Raw genomic sequence first — 20,973 nt, 5'->3', positions numbered from 1 at the left:
TTCCATATGTGCGTTTTTAATAAGGTTGAAGTAGAACTTATTTCAGGTGTATACTCAGCATCAATCGTCTGCAGTACCAAGAAGGTGCTCAGGTGAAAATTACGAGTCAGGTGCAGAAAGAGTCAGTTGGACTAGTATGAAAGTTTATCATCTTGTTAGAAATGGGGTAGCTTACGTTCAGTGTGTGTCTAAATAGATGATTGGCTCTCTGCCTGGAAGAGGAACAAGAATATTCACATTATGATTTTTGAGTTGTTTCTTAGAAGACCCTTTTTTTTGTTGTGTGGACAAGTACATAATTAAAGACAAATGTATTTAAGTTATGTAACATTAACATTCTATTTTTATGCAAGTTAATTTTTAAAGGACAAACTATCTAGTGTACACAGTCATCATAAGAAAATATCTCCATAAAGCGCTTCTAAGAAAACTGACACTGAAGCATGTAAGACAATGAAGTTCCAAGCGTATTTCCTGCAGTGGATGAAGTGAATTGCTAGCAGGGATCCCCAACCTGATGCCCATCAAATCTGGAAAGAACCAATCCATCCTTAAATGTATGTCAGAACTGTTGATGTTGGGCAGGGGATTTAGCTCAGTGGTTCTGCTGCCTGCCTAGCAAGCGCAAGGACCTGAGTTTGATCCCCGGTACCAAAAAAAAAAAAAAAAAGAACTGTTGATGTCATATGTTCACATACATCTCTCATATGAGAGGGACCTTAAGACTTTACAAGTGCACAAAGAGCTTAATGTCCCAGAAAGGTTAGAAACATGAGATAAGATTATAAATGACCCACTTAAATATTGATGGATATCTGTAAAGTGAACTCTGTGAAATTGGACTAGAGAGGCAAAACTATTCTATCTTGCAAGAAAACCAAAGCAGGACAGGTTTTTCTTGGACCATTTTTTTTTTTTTTCTTGGTACCAGGGATTGAACTTGGGTCCTTGCACTTGCAAGGCAGGTGGCAGAACCACTGAGCTAAATCCCCAGGCCCAACCACTCTTGATTTATCTTGAAATAAGACTAAGACTTCTCTACATAGAAAATTGTTTCATGAACTCTTAATATTTGTTGAAAAAATAAATGTTTATTGAAAATACAGTGTACAAAGAACGAGGTCTTAGAAGCTTTATCCTTTAAGGATTTGGAAATTCTAGCTGCAAATTAATGTAAGGATATTACACAGAATTAGTAGCTAAATAGAACCTGACTTAGGAATGGTTAACAAATTGGAAGGCTCCAGAAATCTTGGGAGCCGACATGGTTCTGTCTTGTCAGGGAGTAAATTAATCTCATTCATTGTTTTGTCACAAATCACAGTTTGAACAAAGAGAGCATAATGTGCACAGTGTTTCTATGTAATCCCAACTGCAGCACCACCAATAGCACCTGGAAAATTGTTAGAAATGCAAATTCTGTGTCCCCATCCCAGCATCTAATATGGTGCTAGACCTAGCAATGGGTAGTTTAAGAAGTCTTCCAGGTGACTGCTCTACAGTAAAGTTTGAAAACACGGACATGTCACATGGCTGCCCCTTGTCTGGCTAAGACAGGGCACTATGATTCATAGCCCTACCAAGAATGTGTGCAGCAGGGAAAAGGAATGCCACAAAAGAAACTCAGTGTTGACTACTAAAGGAAAGGAATCAATTCTAGGCAGCAAAAATAATTCAGCATCTTCTACAACCCCTGAGTTAATGAAACACCTCTTATGTGTGCAACATAAGTCTATTGCCCTTCAGCATTATTGTTGGAAGTGACTTCTAGTCCTGGGCTTCTAGTCCCTACCTCCAAGGACACCGATTGGAGTAACATTTGAATTTTTCGCCAACCATTCTCAGAGAAAGTGTCTGATTCCTGGATTTCAGAGTTCCTTGCATTGTACCTTAGTTCTTCCCCTTGTTTCTGTTTGGCACCTGTGTATGGATGCAGAAGAGCTATGTCCTGATATGCTCTTTCTTCATGTTCTCTCAGGCAGGGCCCTGCCCTTACAGGTAGGGCTGTGGATGTTCACATGAGTCAGGGAGGTTAAATCTGCCTAAGTCTGGGATGAAATATCAGAAAACGAGTATTGTTCGCCTAAGCAGTTTCTCATGAACTTTATCTGTAATGTAAGTAGTAGAGAAGGCATTATGATTTTTGAATATCATTGATTTGAGTTCTAAATCTTTCTCTGAGGCAGAGAAGAATACTGTTCAGTACTGGGGCTGTTTGAGTCTTAAAATTTTCCTTTAATTCATAACCCATAAGGAAGTTGTTTGTCTCACTTCTCAGCTTTCTTCTCATGTTGCTTTCTCATACATCCACCTACTTATGTTTGCAGATAAAGCTTTGTATGAAGATGCAAATGTCTCAAATGGACCTCATGAATTTCTTAGATGAACAATTGTATGTAATCATTTACACTGGAAATCCTGTTTTAGGGCCTTTTGTTTGAATTCATTTTAGCAGCCATACTATTGGATCACTATCATAAAAATGAATTTAATTCCAAATATGTATGTCATGATAATATAGTGTGCAGTTAGAATGATTTAATGGAAGTGAAATGAATGTTCCTTTACTGTCAATCTTCTCCTTATGAATATTAGGACATGTTAATTGGTCTGAATTCAGTGCATTTCTTTGGGGTATCAAATGGAGCCAAGCTACTTCCTCTCTAGAGTTCTGGCATCTTCTCCATGGTGTGTGTGTCTAGCAGAATAACAAAGCCTCTTACCATTAGCCTGGTGCTTACTCAAAGATGGAATAATTAACTGTTAAATCTCCCCCATTCTTTTTCTCTTTGCTTGGGAGATTTCGTGACAAAGAAATCACTAAGCCAACATAGTTGACTTTATAAGATGAAGGGCCAAAATGGGATGGCCAAAAGAAAGAAAAGTTTGATACTAAATACTGTTGGCACGTTATGTTTGAACTCAAGAGGGAGTAGGTTTGTTGCTGAGCATGTGGGATGAGAACGGTTGTAAATAAGATACACTGTCTGCTCTTTTATCTCTGACATTTATTTTCTCATGATTTTCATCAATATATATTTGCTTTTCTTAACTGTCTTTATTTATCCTGTAATATATGCATCGTGAATACTTTTCTTGTACAACTAGTTACAAGCATCTATCTCTTAGAATGTGTACTCAGAAAGTGCCATCTAAAATAGCCTTGTCATTTTCCATATAGCAGTTTAATCATTATGATCTCATGTGATTTCATCTCTACAAAGATGTTCTTCCTGACAAAATGTAGAGTTGCACTGTGTTTGCTAAGCTTCAAGTTGGATAAATTACCGTAATTTTCAGAACATAGGCAATGGTAATATTGTTTTGCATGCAAAATATTAGACCGTTTTCTGTTCTAAAACCTAACTGTTATGATTGCTTAAATGTCATCAGAAAATACAGGTCAATGTTGCCTAGACAACAGTACACTTTTTAAACAAACAGGGTTTTTTAAAAGTCATGAAATCCCTGCCATCACTGAATTACAGCATGGACCATTAGAGCAGCTTAGAGCAATTACATTGACTTATTCCAAACTAACCATAGACTGCACAGTTAAGTGAAATAATTAACCTCTTAGTACAAAGGGAAAGAGTAACAAAAAGGTACATGTTAAGGTATATTATAAAACTGATCAGCAAGTTAAAATGCCACAATGATTTAAAATGCACACTTTTCAAAGCAAACTAGAGTACCACATTTCTGAATGTTAATCTCATAAATCTTCATTTAACTTTTCTGTGCCAAGACTAGAGCCACTGTGTTATCTATATTTTCAGCAGTATCATTTGCAGAAAATCCTGTTCTCAGAAAGCTTAGAAAGCAATTTCATTTATAGTGAAGTGGTATAAAAATTTCACTTCGAATCTCTGTAGGGAGGCCTGGGTTATTGAAGGTTTTCTGTTGAGAAACAATTACTCCATCCATTTACTGACTATTGTTGATTTTTATGTTGTGTGAAATGCCCTGTGGGCCTCTTAGAACTTACTGGAAGAACCAATTTAGGAAGAAAATATCCAATTAGCTCAAAATTTTATGATACACCCAGAGTTTGCATTCTTTGAGAGTCAATATGTTTGTTTTGGAGTACTGTGTGATTCCTAAGATCTTAGGTCTTGCCTTTGAAATTGTTCCTCATTTCACCATGGTCATGAAGACAGGTTTGCTTCATGAAAGTTCCTAAAACTAACACACCAAAGGATCTCTTATTCTTCCATTATTCCAAGTATTTCTGTATTTGTAGTGAAAATATGCTAATTCATAGCATGAGAAGATAACTAAAAATATGTTTCTGTTTTGTGATACCAAAATCAGAAGCTCTAAAGTTAAGCTTGACATGTATCCAGTCAACAAGAGGTATTTCCAATTCATTTTAAGGATTGCTAATCTCAGAAGTGGTAGATCCAGCTTCCTGGGGTTTGCAATACTATGTCTACCCTGTATTACTCAGAACGGATGAGTTTGGCTCATCATTTAAATGTCTTCACAACCCTCTGATAATATCTACCAGATTTCTGTCTTAATGTATTTAAATTTCCAGCAAAACTGCATTTTCTCTTCATAGGTAAAATGTATTGAGTGCTGCTAGGGATTATGTACTACTCTTTTTGTGTGTCATGGCCTCAAAATTTTACCAATGGGAATAACAGACAAATTGGTTGTGAGGAGTGCTATTGACTGAAGGGAGGGATTCATTTATATTGTTTAGCAGCATCAAATTCATCCCCTAAGGCTGAGAAGGAAACCATCACCTCTTACCTGCTTCCTCATGCTATTTTTTTTTATTCCCACCATAGTCAATATTTGTTTCTTCCTAACTTCCTACCTCTGAAGCCTCATTATGACATTCATGTGCCAATGTGAATATTCTTGTCACTTCCAGGCAGAGAGGCATCATCTATTCAAGCACAGCTCTGGTGAGCCACCACATTTCTAACACATAATATACATTTTCATTCTAGTCCAGTTGAATCTTTCAGCATCTGACTCCTCACCTGAGCACCTTCTCTGTACTGCAGACTTGTTACTGAGTATCCACCTGAAATAAGCTTTACTCCAACTTGATAAAAATCATGTATGTGAAGCAAATATTCTTGGGAAGTGAGCTAAAACAAGGTAGTCCATCTATACCTCAAGAGTCTTGAGTCTTTAAATATTCTAAGTTACTTTTAGATCACAAGAAGAGAAAAACACTTTAAAATTAAACGTATTATATATTAGGGATGTTGAATGTTAGTGCTACATTACTTAATGTTTTCTCTGCTAGCAAACAAAAGCATTCACATGGTCAGCTGAGAGCTATTGTAAAGATTGCACACCTCACTCTACTTTAGGGCTTCTTTGCGTAGTTAGCCTACTTAAAGCTTTAGCATCTATTATTTGATTAAGGAAATATAAATGAATCCCTTATATGTGATAGGTCTTTGGAAAATTCCCTGGGATTTTAATGTGAGCAAACTCAGAAAATCTCTACTATTATAGAAATAATATTCTAATAAGAGGAACAGACAATAAATAAGTAAATATGAAAACTTCAGAGTTTTGAGAAATAATCTGAAGGAGATAAAAAAAGAGTATATAGAAAGCAACTGCTTTATGAAGCATTTCCAGGACAATGAGTTTCAGAGAAGCTTCTTAGAAGAGATATCATTTGCACTAAGAAAGCAGAATGAGACAGAGTTAACTTCTTAGTGTGATCCTATGCCTTTGTTATCCAACTTGTCTACTAATAATTATACTCCTGCTCTTTGAATGCCTGAAATCATTATTACCCATACCCTGCATTTAACACATAGAATGCCTTTATCTTTTAGAGGTCACATCTTTAATGAGTGAGTGCTGTATATATGTAAATGGATGATAAGCTTCTTAAAAGTTTGTGACCCCAGTATCAATATGGCACTATATGCATATGGTGCCATGAATGCCTCCACCTTTCAGCCAGTTGGTAAAGCAGATGGGAAAGATGCTGAAGATTTTAGACTGCAGTGAGAGATCTCAACCTAATTTTTAAAGTAGTATCATGTTTTCTGCAAGAGATTTAGGTGTGTATCAAAAATATCATTACTAGTATGTGTTTATGTATCAAAATGTAAAAGATACACATTTTATGTTATATACATGTATATATTTCTTTAATAACCTGAGATACAAATTCTCATGTATCCTGTCATGATTCTGGGTAGAGCTGTCCATAAAAGGTTTCTAATCATCTGATACTTTCTCACTCATGTCAGGGTAAGCTGTCTCTTGTTTCTGTCTCTCTGTCTCTCTGTCTCTCTGTCTCTCTGTCTCTCTTTCTCTCTCTCTCTCTCTCCCTCTCTCTCTCTCTCTCTGTGTGACTCTTCTGTCTCTGTCTGTATTTATCTGTCTGTATATCTCTATCTATCTCTTTCTGTCTCTTTTTTTCTGGTGGTACTAGGATCGAACCCCAAAGCACTCTACCACCAGAGCTGCATCCTAGCCTTTTTTATTTATTTGTTTTTGAGACTCCATCTCACTAAGTTGCCCAAGTAAAACTCAAACTGGCCGTATACCTGCTTCAGCCTCCCAACATGCTGGCATCACAGGCCTGCTCCACTTTACCTGGAGACACTCTCTTTTTTTCCTTCCTCAATCTATGCCTCCATTTATCTTTAGTCTCTCTTCATTAACTTTTTCCCTACCAGTACTAGTACATTTTCAGTTCTTTTACCCTAGGTAAGTCACTTCTAAATTCTCTTTATCCAGTTTTCTGTTGCTTCATATTGTTTTGCAAAAGTGATATGACAAATATGTGACAAAAAAATGTGGCAGTTGAATACACATATATGAATGGCACATTTACCTATGAGTACATTTATGTAGGTGTGTGTACACATATCCATACATGCAGTTCACTGTTCAGAACCACAGATTCAGCCATATTCACCGACTTGACCAACTGCGGATATTAAAATATTTAAAATATAAATTATAAAAATATCAAAATTAAATTATAAAAATATAAATTATAAATACATTTAAGAAATTATAACTGTTCTGAATGTGTACACTTTTTATACCTTAAAAGCGTATTAGAACTATGTATATCACATTTGGATTTTATTAGATATCAGTAGTCTAGGGATGTATGATAGGATGTATGGAGATTATATGCAAATACTACATACAGAACTTTATACAAGAGACTTAGTAACCACAGTATTCACTGGAAGACTCAAGAACCAATCCCTATGGATCCCAAAGAATGTCTGTATATTTATGTGTGTGTTTACATGTGAATATGTGTGTAATATATATATGCATATGTGTACATATATGCACACACACATATATAATTGTCTGAACACTTCTGAATGTATTCTCTTATTTTTGTAAGTCCTCTGTATATTGTACCCTGGCATTCTTAATTGCAAGTCTTCTACACTGACTCTTTAAAGGCATAGAGCAGTGATAGCAAACCTTTTAGAGCTTTCAGATACAAGAGCTTGCTGGGACATGTGTGTCATAGGTTTGCCACCACTGGCATAAAGCCATTAATTCATTCAACAAATAGTATTTTTGAGAGCCTACTTTATCCCAGGCACCGTTCAAGGCTCTAGAAATTTAACCACAAGAAATCCTTGGACTATCCCTGCTTATAGAGTTACCATCCATTAAGAAAAGTATCAGTGGAGTACAGGCACACAGTGTGTAATTGGCCCTTTGTGGGGTGCTGTAAAGCAGCACAGGCAATATACCATTGACATGTAATAATTGTCCATGTTTATAGGATGCAGTCAGGTGTTTCAGTACATATAAACATTATGTCATGAACAACACAGAGAATGTTTTAATCAAATACAGGGAGACCTCCTCCATTTCTGGAGTCCTGGCAAGTGCCTGAAGTCAAGAGTGAGTACAAGCCAAGTAGCTAAAGGGAACCATTTTTATAAAAGTCCTGAGGCAAAAGCAAACAATTGAAGAATGGCTTCTGTGATGGGATAAAGGCAAGTGATCCAACTCCTGTTGTCATAAGAAGTTGCAAATAGTCAGAGTCCTGATATGGTAGGCTGCAGTCTCTGTTCTGCAGGCAGTGTGATGCCACAGGGCAGGTACAGGGACGGTCTCCACAAAGGTCCTGCAGGTGGAGGGATGGGAATGGGACCCGATAATCACATTTACGTTTCCTTAGGTTTACTCCCCGTGGTTTTCAAAACTTTTTGACCCCATGTACTGTTTCGTTCTTTTTAAATTTTCTGCAGGGATTCCATTTTCAGTCATTATTCCATACTCATTCAGAAAGTCTTTGAGCTGGGGGTGGTGGCACATGCCTGTAATGGCAGCACACTGGGAAGCTGAGGCAGGAGGATCACAAGTTTGAGCCCAGCATGCAACTTCATGACTTATGAAGACCCTGTATCCAAGAAGAAAAAGAAGTTGTGGATGTAGCTCAGTGTGTCAGAGCGAGGGTCCTGGGTTCAATCTTCAGTACCACAAACAAACAACCCCCCACCCCAAAAGTTCACTTCTTTGCTTTTCTGCTAGGCCAAGACAGAGATTTTTCATAAAGTTCTTTGACCATCTCATTAGGTAAACAATGGACTTGCATTTTCTACCCAGCAAAATGGTCATGGTCCATGAAGAAATCAGATAAAAAACATTTTAAAGGTTCCTAGGAAAAGTCCTGAAGATATTTAAACTTTCCATTTTAATTCCCCAAATAGAAATACAGTTTTCTTATTCCTTGTTTAGGTTGCTAGGTCATTGTTCCCAAGCCCTTTTGTTTTAAGCCTACCCTGACATGGTGAGAAAATCCCACATGGCGAGAAGCTTTTGTGGACAGCTGAACCCAGAATCATGACAGACCCGTGTGTCACCACTGTTTCCACCATGACCTTTTCACTCAAGAAGTATCCAGGATCCAAGTGAAAATGCATCACACACACACACACACACACCTAACAATATACATTGTTGTACATTTTGATACATAAAATCATATTAGTAATGACGTTTGTGACACTCACCTTTTTTGAAACCCATTGTCCTGGAAATGCTTCATAAAGCAGTTACTTTCTATTGCATCACCTTTTTTATCTCCTTCAGATTATTTCTCAAAACTATGAAGTTTTCATATTTGCTTATTATCTCATACTGTAATCCCAGTGGCTCTCCAAGTGTCTATCACATATAAGGCACTCATTTGTATTTCCTTAATCAAATATTAGGTACTAAAGCTTTAAGAAGTCTAACTACATGCTCAGAAGCCCTAAAGTAATGTTGAGTGAATTATGCAGATTCTTTGCAGTAGTTCACAGCTGACCATGAAAATGTTTTTGTTTTTCTTGTTATTTTTGTAAAATTTGAATTTTTGTGGAGTCAATTATGGCTTTTCTAGTTCATAATGAGATACAAGCAGGTTTTTTTGTTTTTCACATACTGTTTTAAAAGTTGGGAAAATAATGTTGTCTTGCCTACTTTTTTTTCCCTCAAATTTAAAAAGCAACTCAATGAGTAATCTATCACAAAATATATTTTTGGAAAACTTCACACTTATTTAATGAAGTCACTACCAAAATTAGGCATAATCTTAAGTAATACTGTTAAGTAATGCTGCATAAAAATATCATGCAAAATTCAGATGGACCGAGCATGTTTTTTCACTAAGCTGGACTCCTGGTGAGTCATACTTAAATGTCTTAGCTTGGGACAACACATTCTGTAAAAAAACAACAGCAAACTACTTGGAACGAATAGCCATTGTACATTTATTGATCTAATTTCTATTTGCTTCAGAATTTCTTTTCTAAAAGATGGAGGGCTGAAAATAGCCAATGTGACTAAAGCTGACTCTGGAACCTACACCTGCACAGCAGAAAACCAGTTTGGGAAAGCCAATGGTACAACACTCCTGGTGGTTACAGGTGGGTGTGTATCTCACAGATTGCTGTCCTGAGGGATACACTGCATCACATATTGTTGTTTGTTTAATTCTTCTATTAATTTTAACAGGGCATATTACTTAATATTTCTTTAGCACAAGACAGTATACATAGAAAGACTCATTAATTACTGGACTGGAATGATGGGTTGAAGGATTACAAATAGCATATAGTGATGTTATTTTATTTTATGCTATTATACCACATATTTCAGGAACAGTGTTTTTTATTGTAATTGGTCTTTTCTGGTGGTATTCAAGTTTATAAAAAGAATTCCTTTAAGTTGTGGATACATTTTTTTCATGTTATTTAGGAAAAATGAGCATCCAAGTACTTGAGCTATGCTAGTGAGAATATCCACAAAGATACTTCTCTCCTGAACCTTAAATTATACCCTAGCTAGAAAGAAAATAAGCAATAGGAATAAGAAACGAGGAGATTATTAGAAAGAGAGATTCCAAACAATTGAGAAAGTGAAGAGGAATGTATGGAAAAAAGTAAGGTAGAATATGAAACAGTGTTCTGAGTTGAACTCACTGAGGTGAGATTGAGACAAAGATTTCAGGGAGATGAAGGTGAAACCCAACAGATTTCCTGGGCCCAGTTGTTTAGACACTATGTAGACCTTTTTAAAACTTCAGCTTTCAGTTAGATTGAAAAGTGGAGCCAGGGACCGATTTTTAGCAGAGAAATGAGGTCCTGGAAATGGCATTTTAAAAGAATGACTCTAGCTGCTCTGTTGAGAAGACTGTGAGAAGGATTGTAAAGGCAAAGAAAGTCTCAAAAGCAAAGAAGTTCTCAAGAACCATTGCTGCAAACCAGAAAGAAGGTGGTCATGACTGAGATGGGGCTGGCAGCCACAGAGATGATGGGATGGAATCCAATTCTGGATATAATATGAGTCAGCAGGAAGTGTTAAAAGGAGATGTGAGGTCCAAGAGTATGAGAGGATTCTAGAATGCCTTCAGGGTGAATAATAGGAAGATGACAGTCAAACAGTTGAGATGGCACAGTCTACAGGTTGGACAGCATTGCAGAGAAGGAAGATCATGACTTTACTTTGGATGTATTGAATATGAGATTTTTATAGGCTCTGTCTGTGTGAAGCAGATTGTGGATTTGCCAAGATGTAGGTGGGTTAAAATAGCAGAAGTTCACTTTTTGCTCATGTGACAAGTCCATGGTGAGTCAGCTGTGCTGTCTTCATAGGGATAAGGGGATCTGTCATCTCCACCATCTGCCACATTGCCCATCACCACAGAAGGGTAAACAAAGAACATCAAATTACCTACTAGTTCTATAGTTCAGCCTTTCAGTGCCACACGTAACTCCTACTTCACCATCCGAAGCATAGCTTTGGGCTATGCTTGAATTCAAAAGTGTTATGAATTTAATCCTACTCTGTGCCCTAAAGAAAGTAATGATGGTTGACATCCATGTGGAGATGCTGAGTAGGTAGTTGGATATATGAACTTGGATATGAGGAGAGAAATCAAGGACAGAACTACACATATGGCAGCCATTGGCTTATATATGAGTACCTGAAGCCAAGAGACTAGATCAAATCACCAAAAGAGTGTATAAAGACAGGAAATTTTAAAAATAAAAACAAGATTGACCACACATTCAGTGCTAAGAAACTTGGGAACAAAAGTGGGAAATTTGACATAAAGATAGACACCAAAAGAGTTCACAGTGCGGTGGAAGAAAACTAAGATTACAGAAACCAAGAGATGAAAGTATAATGAGCAGACATTGATCAAGTACAGCAGATTCAGTTGAGAAATCAGGTAATATGAGACCAAAATTTTACCATTGGGTATTGCAGGGGGACCTGGGTGAGAACAGGTGTGTTAGGGGGACAAAAGGCTGACTGGACCAGTTTAAATAGGGAACTTGAAACAAGTATTTATATACCACATCCACAAATGACTCATTAGAAGACTTTCAATGACATGTGATGTTAAGACCTGGCGAAGAACAGTGGGAAAGTAGGGTCAAGGGAAACTGAATTCATAAGAGATGGAAAGTCTGTGATGATGATAGGGAGAAAGATGTTCATGTGGACTTTTGCTTTGGGACAAATGCACTAATCAACAGTTTAACATAGTGCCCCTATCATTGTTTCTACTCAAAGTATCATTTACTTAGTTTTGCTTATCCGTTCAAACATGAAAGATTAGAGTATATTTAAACTTTGATGTTAATGCTATTGCTAGTCACTGAAATTTGGCAAAAATAAAACAGTAGTTTCTGTTTCTACCCCTACATTTTACAAAATAATAAAACTAAGTTGGAATTGATTCTCAGTATTATTATAGCTGTTTACAGATGACTTTAATTTCTAAACTTTAATATCTTGTGAACTCAGATATGCTAATTTCTTAACACAAACTTGTGGGTCCAGTAAAATATAGTTTTGCTTGAAAATGTATGTATTTTAATCTTGAAGGCTTTCAATTACATAGATGTATGTGTATACCTATACATATGCAAACATACACACTGTAAGTCAGCTGAACCATCTGCCTGTACAAATTGTTTTCATCATGATAAAAATGCTAACATTTTGCTTACAAATTTTTTACCTAATAGAACCTACAAGAATAACTTTGGCCCCTTCTAATATGGATGTCTCAGTGGGCGAAAGTGTCATTTTGCCCTGCCAGGTGCAACATGACCCTTTGTTGGACATTATGTTTACCTGGTATTTCAACGGGGCCCTCACAGATTTTAAGAAAGATGGATCTCACTTTGAGAAAGTTGGTGGGGTAAGTTGTGGCACTCTCCTCATACTTTTTATATTATATATGTCTATGACATGTTGCCTCTGACAAAACACTTGGAACATTGGAGGTACTCTAGAGATGTTTCTAAATGAGAGAATCTTGCTTCTCAATTCTGTTTTGATCTAATTTTATTTTTGTAATTACCAGAAATTGAGCACGTTTACTTCAATGTGTAATTTTAATTAAAGTTGGTGCGTATTGCATTTATATTAAATGTTATTCTGCATAATTTTGTTGTATCCCATACAACAATTTTGTTGTATCCCATTTGTATACAAGTGTTTGTTCTCAAAATGTCATTTTTATGATGAAGTTGGAAGTAAGTTATATTTACTGAGTATTTTTGCATTGCTTTGGACATTAGCGGTAAGATCCTTTTACAGGTTTACAATATGAGGACTTGAAAAGCATAATACTTTCTCAAGGTCACTCAGGTAATTATTGGTAGAACTTCAAGCTTAGATCTGTGTGGCTCTTCCACACAAATACTCTCCAATAATCTGTTGTGTTTCCTGGGCTGTGGAGGGTCTGTTTTAGAAAAAAACAACAACACAGATTTCAAGGAAAGGTTGATGGTAGTTAAGAAGTCACTCAGTGTTGGTGAGCCACTGAGTCTGACAGTGAGCCTTGCAGCTGGTTGCTTATCTGTGAATTCAGATAAGCAAGGCCAGCCTCCTTTGCACCCATGTTGCATTGACTCATTGAGACTTTGATTCTATTTGAAACTATGTCAAACCTGGGTTTTCTTTATAGGAATTAACATGTAGGCATCAGTAAAATAGAAAACCACATAATGGTTAACTCACCTGTATTAGTTTGACGAGGCTTATTTTAAATAAATGTATAAATATACATTGGTATACTAACATATTAGGATTATGTACAATTTAAAAGGCTGCTGTTTGGGCAGATTTGGGAATTTATCTCAAATGCTATCTTCAAGTACTTGTGCCCAGTACCTCAGAATGTGACCTCATTTGGAAATAAGGTTACTGCAGAAGTAATGAATTAAATTAAGAGGAGATTGGGCACCAATCCAATATAATGATATTTTTATACAAAGATGACAGTTTGGCTACAAATGCACAGAGAGGAGATACGATGGGAAGATATACCACACAGACAAGGCCATGTGGTGCTGGAGGCAGAGTTTGGAGGCCACGTGCCAAGGCATGGAGGGGGTCCCCAGAACCTGGACCCACCCCTCCAGAGTCTGAGAGGAACATGGCTCCACCAGCACCTTGATTTCAGACTTTTACCCTCCAGAACCGTGAGACAATACACATCTGTTATTTGAAGCTACTCGATTTGTGGTGCTTTGTTATGGTTGTCCTAAGAAACTAACAGAAAAAAGAAAAATTTTAAAAGAAAATAGAAAATTGAGAAGTTATAGACCTATCCACAGTTAACTAAAATTTCAAATACTATTTTTCTATTTTTTCTGACTGATTTAAGGCTTTAAAAAACATTATCTAGTTGCTACAACCCTTAGTATTTCTTTTACTATTACATTAATTGGCCACGCTCTTAATTTTCACAAGTTTCTTCTCTCACAACAAAAAATGCATGTTATCATTATTCTCACCTCTCTCTCTGCTCCATATTCAAAATCTCTTGCAATTATTCCTTCCTTTGGCAGGAGGCTTGGCAAGAATAAAAGCCCAACATTTAACTTTCATAAAGACCCTTAAAACAGTCTAGAAAAGGCTGTTCCATAACCCAGATCTTCTTCTTCTTTCTTTCTTTCTTTCTTTCTTTCTTTCTTTCTTTCTTTCTTTCTTTCATATATATATAAATCGGTACATTTTAGATTTTAGGTATACAATAGATTTATATTTATCATTGGGTGTATGTACCTCATGTATCTTAATTCTCATTTTTGCCACCATTACCTGTGCACCCTTCACCCCCTCCACCCTTATTTATACAGACTTTGTTTCCATTTTTTTTTTCTTTCTCATAATTTTTCCTTTCCCTTTTTCGCTTTACCCTTCCCCCCTTTACCCTTCCCCTCCCACCAACCCTACACCTTTGGACCTTTCCCTATTTCAAATGATCAGTTATTCATTTTAATCATTTTAATCTTTATTTACACTTTCAGTTTCTCACACTAGAGAAACTATCCGGTATTTACACATGTGTGTCTTATTTATTTCACTTAAGAGTATGGCCTCAATATGCATCCATTTAGCTAAAAATGTCTCTAGTTTCCCGTTCTTTATGGCTGAGTAGTACTCCATTTTATAAAAAAAATCACATCTTCTTTATCCAGTTTCCAGTTGATGGGCACTTGGGCTGTTTCCAAGCTTTAGCTATTACAAACTGTGCCGCTATAAACATAGGTGCACATATATCGCTGTGGTATGATTCTTTTAATTATTTGGGGAAGATACCCAGTAGGGGAATAGCTGGGTCAAATGGGACCTCTAGTCCTAGTTTTTTGAGGTATCTCCATACTGATTTCCACAGTGGTTGCACCAGTCTGGACTCCCACCATCAATGGAGAAGGGTTCCTTTCTCTCCACACCCCTGCCAGTATTTGTTATTGGTTGATTTATTGATAGCAACCATTCTTTGTGGGGTAAGGTGGAATCTCAGTGTTGTTTTCATCTGCATCTCTCAAATGACCAGTGATGTTGAAAATTTTTTCATATATTAACTTGCTGTTTTTACTTCTTTGTCTGAGAAGTGTCTGTTCATTTTGGATGCCCATTTTTGAATTGGGTCTTTGAATTTGGGGGGGTCTGATTTTTTTCAATTCTTTATATATTCTCAATAGTAGACCTTTGCCTGAGGTACAGCTGCTAAAACTTTCTTCCCATATTGTAGGTTGTCTCTTAGCTGTGTTGGTAGTTTCTCTTGCAGTGCAGAAGCTTTTTAATATGATGAGATCCCAGTTGTTGATTCTTTGTGCTAGCTCCCGTGCTACTGAAGATTTGTTTATAAAGTTTTTTCCTATGCCACTGTCATCAAGAGTTCTACCTAACTTATCTTCTAGCAAGTTTAGTGTTTCTGTCTTAATATTTAGATCTTTAATCCACTTCGATCTTAGTTTAGTGCATGGTGATAGGTATGGGTCTAGTTTTAATCTTTGACAGGTTGAAATTCAGTTTTTCCAACACTATTTATTAAATAGGCTATCTTTCCTCCAACGAGGGTGGTTGGCTCCTTTGTCAAAGATAAGGTGGCTGGGTATGTCTGGAGTTGTTTCTGCATCTTCTAATCTATTCTACTGATCTTTGGGTCTGTTTCTTTGCCAGTGCCATGCTGTTTTTATCACAGTAGCTTTGTAGTATAGTTTCAAGTTGGGAATTGTGATACCCCCAGCCATGTCTCTGTTGCCTAGTATTGCTTTTGCTATTCTAGGTCTCTTCTGCTTCCGAATGAATTTTTGGATTGTTTTCTCTAGTTCTGTGAAGTATATTGTTGGAATTTCAATTGGCATTGCATTAAATCTACATAGTAGTTTTGGAAGTATGGCCATTTTCACTATATTGATTCTTCCTAACCAGAAACAAGGGATATCTTTCCATTTTCTTATATCCTCTTGGATCTCCTTTTGCAGAGTGCTGTAGTTTTCAGTGTAGAGGTCTTTTGCTTCCTTTGTTAGGTTGATTCCTAGATATTTCATTTTTTAGATGCTATTGTAAAAGGAATTATTTCCCAAATTTCTCTCTCAATAGGTCTGTTATTTGCATATAAGAAGGCTATTGTTTTTTGAGTGTTGATCTTGTATCTAGCTACTCTACTGAATCTGTCAATTAGGGATAGAAGACTTTTGACTGAGTTTTTTGGGTCTTCTATGTAAAGTATCATATCATCAGCAAATAATGATAGTTTCACGTCTTCCTTTCCTATCTTTATTCCTTTTATTTCTTTCTCTTTTCTAATTGCTATGGCTAATGTTTCCAGAACAATATTGAACAGGATGGGTGATAGTGGGCATCCTTGTCTTGTTCCTGATTTTAGCGTGAAAGTTTTCAGTTTTTGACCATTTAGTATGATGTTGGCTGTTGGTTTTTCATAGATAGCCTTAATCAGGTTGAGATAAAGACTTTCTATTCCAATTTTCTGTAGGGTTTTTATCATGAATGGGTGTTGGATTTTTGTCAAATGCTTTTTCTGCATCTATTGAGATAATCATATGATTTTTGTTCTTGACTCTGTTAATATAGTGTATTACATTTATTGATTAGGGATTTTGAACCATCCTTGCATCCCTGGGATAAATCCGACTTGGTCAGGGTGTATGATCTTCTTGATGACACTGTGTATTCTGTTCGCTGGTATCTTGTTGAGGATTTTTGCTTCTATGTTCATTAGAGAGATTGGTCTGTAGTTCTCTTTTTGGGTTGGGTCTTTCCCTGGTTTTGGGATCAAAGTAACACTTGCTTCCAGGAGTGAATTTGCAAGCCTTGTTTCTCTTTTAATTTCTTTGATGATTTTAAAGAGTAATGGCATTAGTTCTTTAAATGTCTTGTAGAATTCTGCAGTGAATCCATCAGGACCTGGGCTTTTCTTTGTTGATAAATTTTTTATTACATTTTCAATTTCTCATTGGTATTGGGGTGTTTAGAATTTCTATATATTCTTCATTTAACTTTGGCAATTCATATGTATCTAGGAATCTGTCCATTTCTTCTTTATTTTCCATTTTATTAGAGTACAGGTTCTCAAAGTAGGTATTGATGATATTCTGAATTTCTGCTGGATCTCTTGTGACTTCACCTTTTTTGTTCTTAATTGCATGGATTCGAGCCTTTTCTTTCCTTTTTTTGATAAGGTTGGCTAAAGGTTTATCGATTTTATTTATTCTTTCAAAAAACCAACTCTTCGATTCATTGATATTTTGTATCGTTCTCTTAGTCTCCATTGCATTGATTTTTGCTCGGATCTTTATAATTTCCATCCTTCTATGAGCTTTGGGTTTGTTATGCTCTTCTTTTTCTAGGGGCTTGAGGATCTGCATTAGGTTATTTAACTGAGTTCTCTCTGTTGACCTAATATGGGCATTCACTGCTGTGAATTTCCCAGGTAGAACTGCTTTCATTGTGTCCCACAGATTCCTGTATGTTGTACTGGCATTATCATTTACTTGTAGAAACTGTCTAATTTCTTCTTTAATTTCCTCTGTCACCCATTGGTTGTTCAGGAGGGTATTATTCAACTTCATGTGTTTGTGCGAGTTTTGCGGTTTCTTATGTTATTGATCTCCAATTTTTTTGCACTATGGTCTGATAATATACAGGGGATAACTTCAGTCCTTTTACATTTACTTAGATATGTCCTATGAGCTAGCATGTGATCTATTTTGGAGAATGACCCATGTGCAGCCGAAAAGAATGTGTATTCTGATTTTGTGTGGTGAAAAAGTCTGTAAACATCTCTTAAATCCATTTTTTCAAATAGTTTGGTTGAGTTCTAGAATTTCATTGTTAATTTTTTTCTGGTTGATCTGTCTGTTTGTGATAGAGGGGTATTGAGGTCCCCCGCTACAATTGTGTTAGTGCTTATTTGGTTTTTCATGTCCATTAATATTTGTTTTGTATAGTTGGGGGCATTCATATTTGGTGCATATATATTTAGGATTGTCATCTCTTCCTCTTGGATTGTTCCCTTCACAAGGATGTAGTGACAATCTTTGTCTCTCTTAATTAGTTTTGGTTTGAAATCTACTTTGTATGCAAATAAGATTGCTATGCTTGTTCTTTTCTGGGTTCCTGTCACATGGAGAACTGTTTTCCATCCTTTTGCTTTTAGTCTATGAATTTCCTTTTGAGTTAGGTGTGTTTCTTGTATACAGCATATTGCTGGGTTTTGTTTCTTAATCCATTCTGTCAGTCTATTTCTTTTGATTGGTGAATTGAGGCCATTAACATTGATAGTTATAATTGAGAGATATTCACTCATCCTTGTCATGATGTTTCACTGTTGTTGGCTCTTTTATTTCTTATTTCCCCCCCCTTTCCCTTTAGTGTCTTACCTTCCATGGTGCCTTCTCTCTGTTGGGCATAATGGAGTTGTGACCTTTATTGTCTTTTTCTAGGATATTCCTTAAAATTGTTTGGAGTGCTGGTTTGGTGTTCATGAAATTTCTCAGGTGTTCTTTGTCGTGAAAGTATCTAATTTCCCCATCGATTTTGAAAGATAATTTTGCTAGATACAACAGTCTAGGTTGGAAGTTATTTTCTTTTAGGGCTTAAAATACTTCACTCCAGGCTCTCTTTGATTTGCAGATTTGTGTTGAGAAATCTGCCATGATTCTGATGGGCTTTCCTTTGTAGGTGATTTGTTTCCTTTCTCTAACTGCCTGTAGAATTTTGTTCTTCTGTTAAGTTTCTGGGATCTTGACTATTATATGTCTAGGTGTAGATTATTTTTGGTCATGGCTAGTTGGAGTTCTATATGCCTCACTTATCTGTATGTCTAATTCTCTACCTCTGTCTGGGAAGTTTTCTACTGTTACTTCTGTGAACAGTTTTTTTATGTCAGTTGTACTGTCTCCTGTTTTTTCGTGGACTCCTGTCAGTCTTGTGTTATTCTTCTTTGCATCATCTAGCAGCTGTTGGATTGATTTCTCATGGTGCCTTACTATCTTTAAGGAATCTCTGTTTTCATGGTCCTTAACCACAATCCTGTCTTATATATCTGATATTCTGTCTTCAGATTCTCTTAGTCTGTTCTCCCTGCTTTCAGTGGAGTTTTTAATCTCCTGAATATCTGTTTGAATCTGTTTCATGGATTCCATTTCTTTCTTATGTTGGGTGATCATGGTTTCCATTTCTTGTGCTGGGTATTCATGGCTTCCAGCATATTTCTGATCTCATCTATTTTTTTATCTGTTTCTGCTCTAGAGCCCCTAATCATGTCTTTCACTCTACTCACCATATCTGTATTTATCTGGGAGATCATTTCTGCTTTGAATTTTTTAGAGCCTCATGCATCTGCTTTGTTACTTCCTGTGCTATCAGTTCAGGGTATCCACGTGGTTGCTTATCAGATTCTTCTACCTCATTTCCCCCAGAATTTCCCTGTTGTGGAGTGGAAGCCTGCATTTGTGCCTTGCTTAAATGTCTTCTCATTTTTGTTTTTGGTACTGTCCTTAGTTTAATTCCTGGGTTGATATTTCAAAATTGCTTAATTTAGGTATCTGTGTTGCTTGTGTTTAAAACCCTTGTGGAATGATTGCTTTTCAGAGGTGTCTTCCAGATATAGCTTGTGTTTGGGTTTTGAGACTCTGAGGCTATTTTATTTTCCTAATACCAGGAAGGAAAACTTTTTTTTTTTTAATTTTTAATTTTTTTTTTTTTGGTACCGGGGATCGAACTCGGGTCCTTGCACTTGCGCAGCAGGCAGCAAAACCACTGAGCTAAATCCCCAGCCCAAGGAAAACTGATTACATCAATCACAACATGTCAGCCCAAATGACACAATCAGCAAAACCATAGCATCAAGCGCAGCTTAGAAAATGACAATTTGTGGTAGTTATTAACCTATCACATTTTACTATGTGAGTTAAATTAAAACCAAGAACCAACCCAACATAAGTTTATAGTGAATAAACTCTTCAATATAGCATCTTTCCCCTTTGGGGTGGGGAGTTAGAATGATTTGGGGAGGGAGGGACAGGTAGAAAGATCAGGAAAGATTAGCAGTGAGGCCAGAAGACACAGGAAGATCACGCAAACTGTAAGAAATTGTTAAAGGCAAGAGGAAAAGGCAGAGTGAAAGAACAAAGATGTGAATAGAATCACCTAACAGCAACAGGGAGGCTAGATACCAAATTTACTTTCCATTAAAACTAATGATAATCAAGAGAAGGAAAAAGAGAAGAAAAGAAAAATAAAGGAGAAATCCAAATTCAGTGCAGAAAGGAACAAATGGGGAGATGAAGAGCAATGTGGAACAGTGAGAGACCCAGTGAGAGAGAGAGAGAGAGAGAGAGAGAGAGAGAGAGAGAGAGAGAGAGAGAGAGAGAGAGAGAGAAGAAAGAAAAGTAAAAATTTGAAAAGAGAGAAAAGTAAAAATTAAGAATTAAAAATAAGAGAAAAAAATTTTTTTCTTTTTTGAAAATAGCAAAAAATAAAAATTATGGGCCTCCTTCAGGGTATGTCTCTGCTGTCACAGTAGGCATCGTAGGAATCCGTGTGCATATACAAGTCAATGAGTCTCAACCAGCCAGTAGGAGACCTGTGAGATTCAGGCAGATTTCTGGCTGCTAGTCCCAAGTTGAGCTCCCTGTCCTCCTGCAGGGTTGAACTGTTTCTCCTGCAGGTTCC

General features: G+C 36.6%; 1 protein-coding gene across 3 annotated transcripts in view; it reads left to right on the top strand.

Annotated features, from left to right (window-relative positions):
• Cntn3 (contactin 3) overlaps window positions 1–20,973 on the top strand; it is a 372,584-nt gene that overhangs the window by 293,299 nt on the left and 58,312 nt on the right. For all 3 annotated transcript variants that reach the window (XM_087182023.1, XM_021266045.2, XM_004854216.3), the window contains 2 exons: window positions 9,760–9,887; window positions 12,501–12,676. In XM_087182023.1, coding sequence (XP_087038149.1) covers window positions 9,760–9,887; window positions 12,501–12,676 — 304 coding nt within the window. The remainder of the gene's footprint in view (window positions 1–9,759; window positions 9,888–12,500; window positions 12,677–20,973) is intronic.

The sequence above is a fragment of the Heterocephalus glaber genome, unplaced genomic scaffold, assembly GCF_053883595.1.
Source record: "Heterocephalus glaber isolate CG9 unplaced genomic scaffold, H.glaber_assembly_v1.0 deba00001472, whole genome shotgun sequence".
NCBI lineage: Eukaryota > Metazoa > Chordata > Mammalia > Rodentia > Bathyergidae > Heterocephalus > Heterocephalus glaber.
This window is presented reverse-complemented; position numbering and strand designations above follow the sequence as displayed.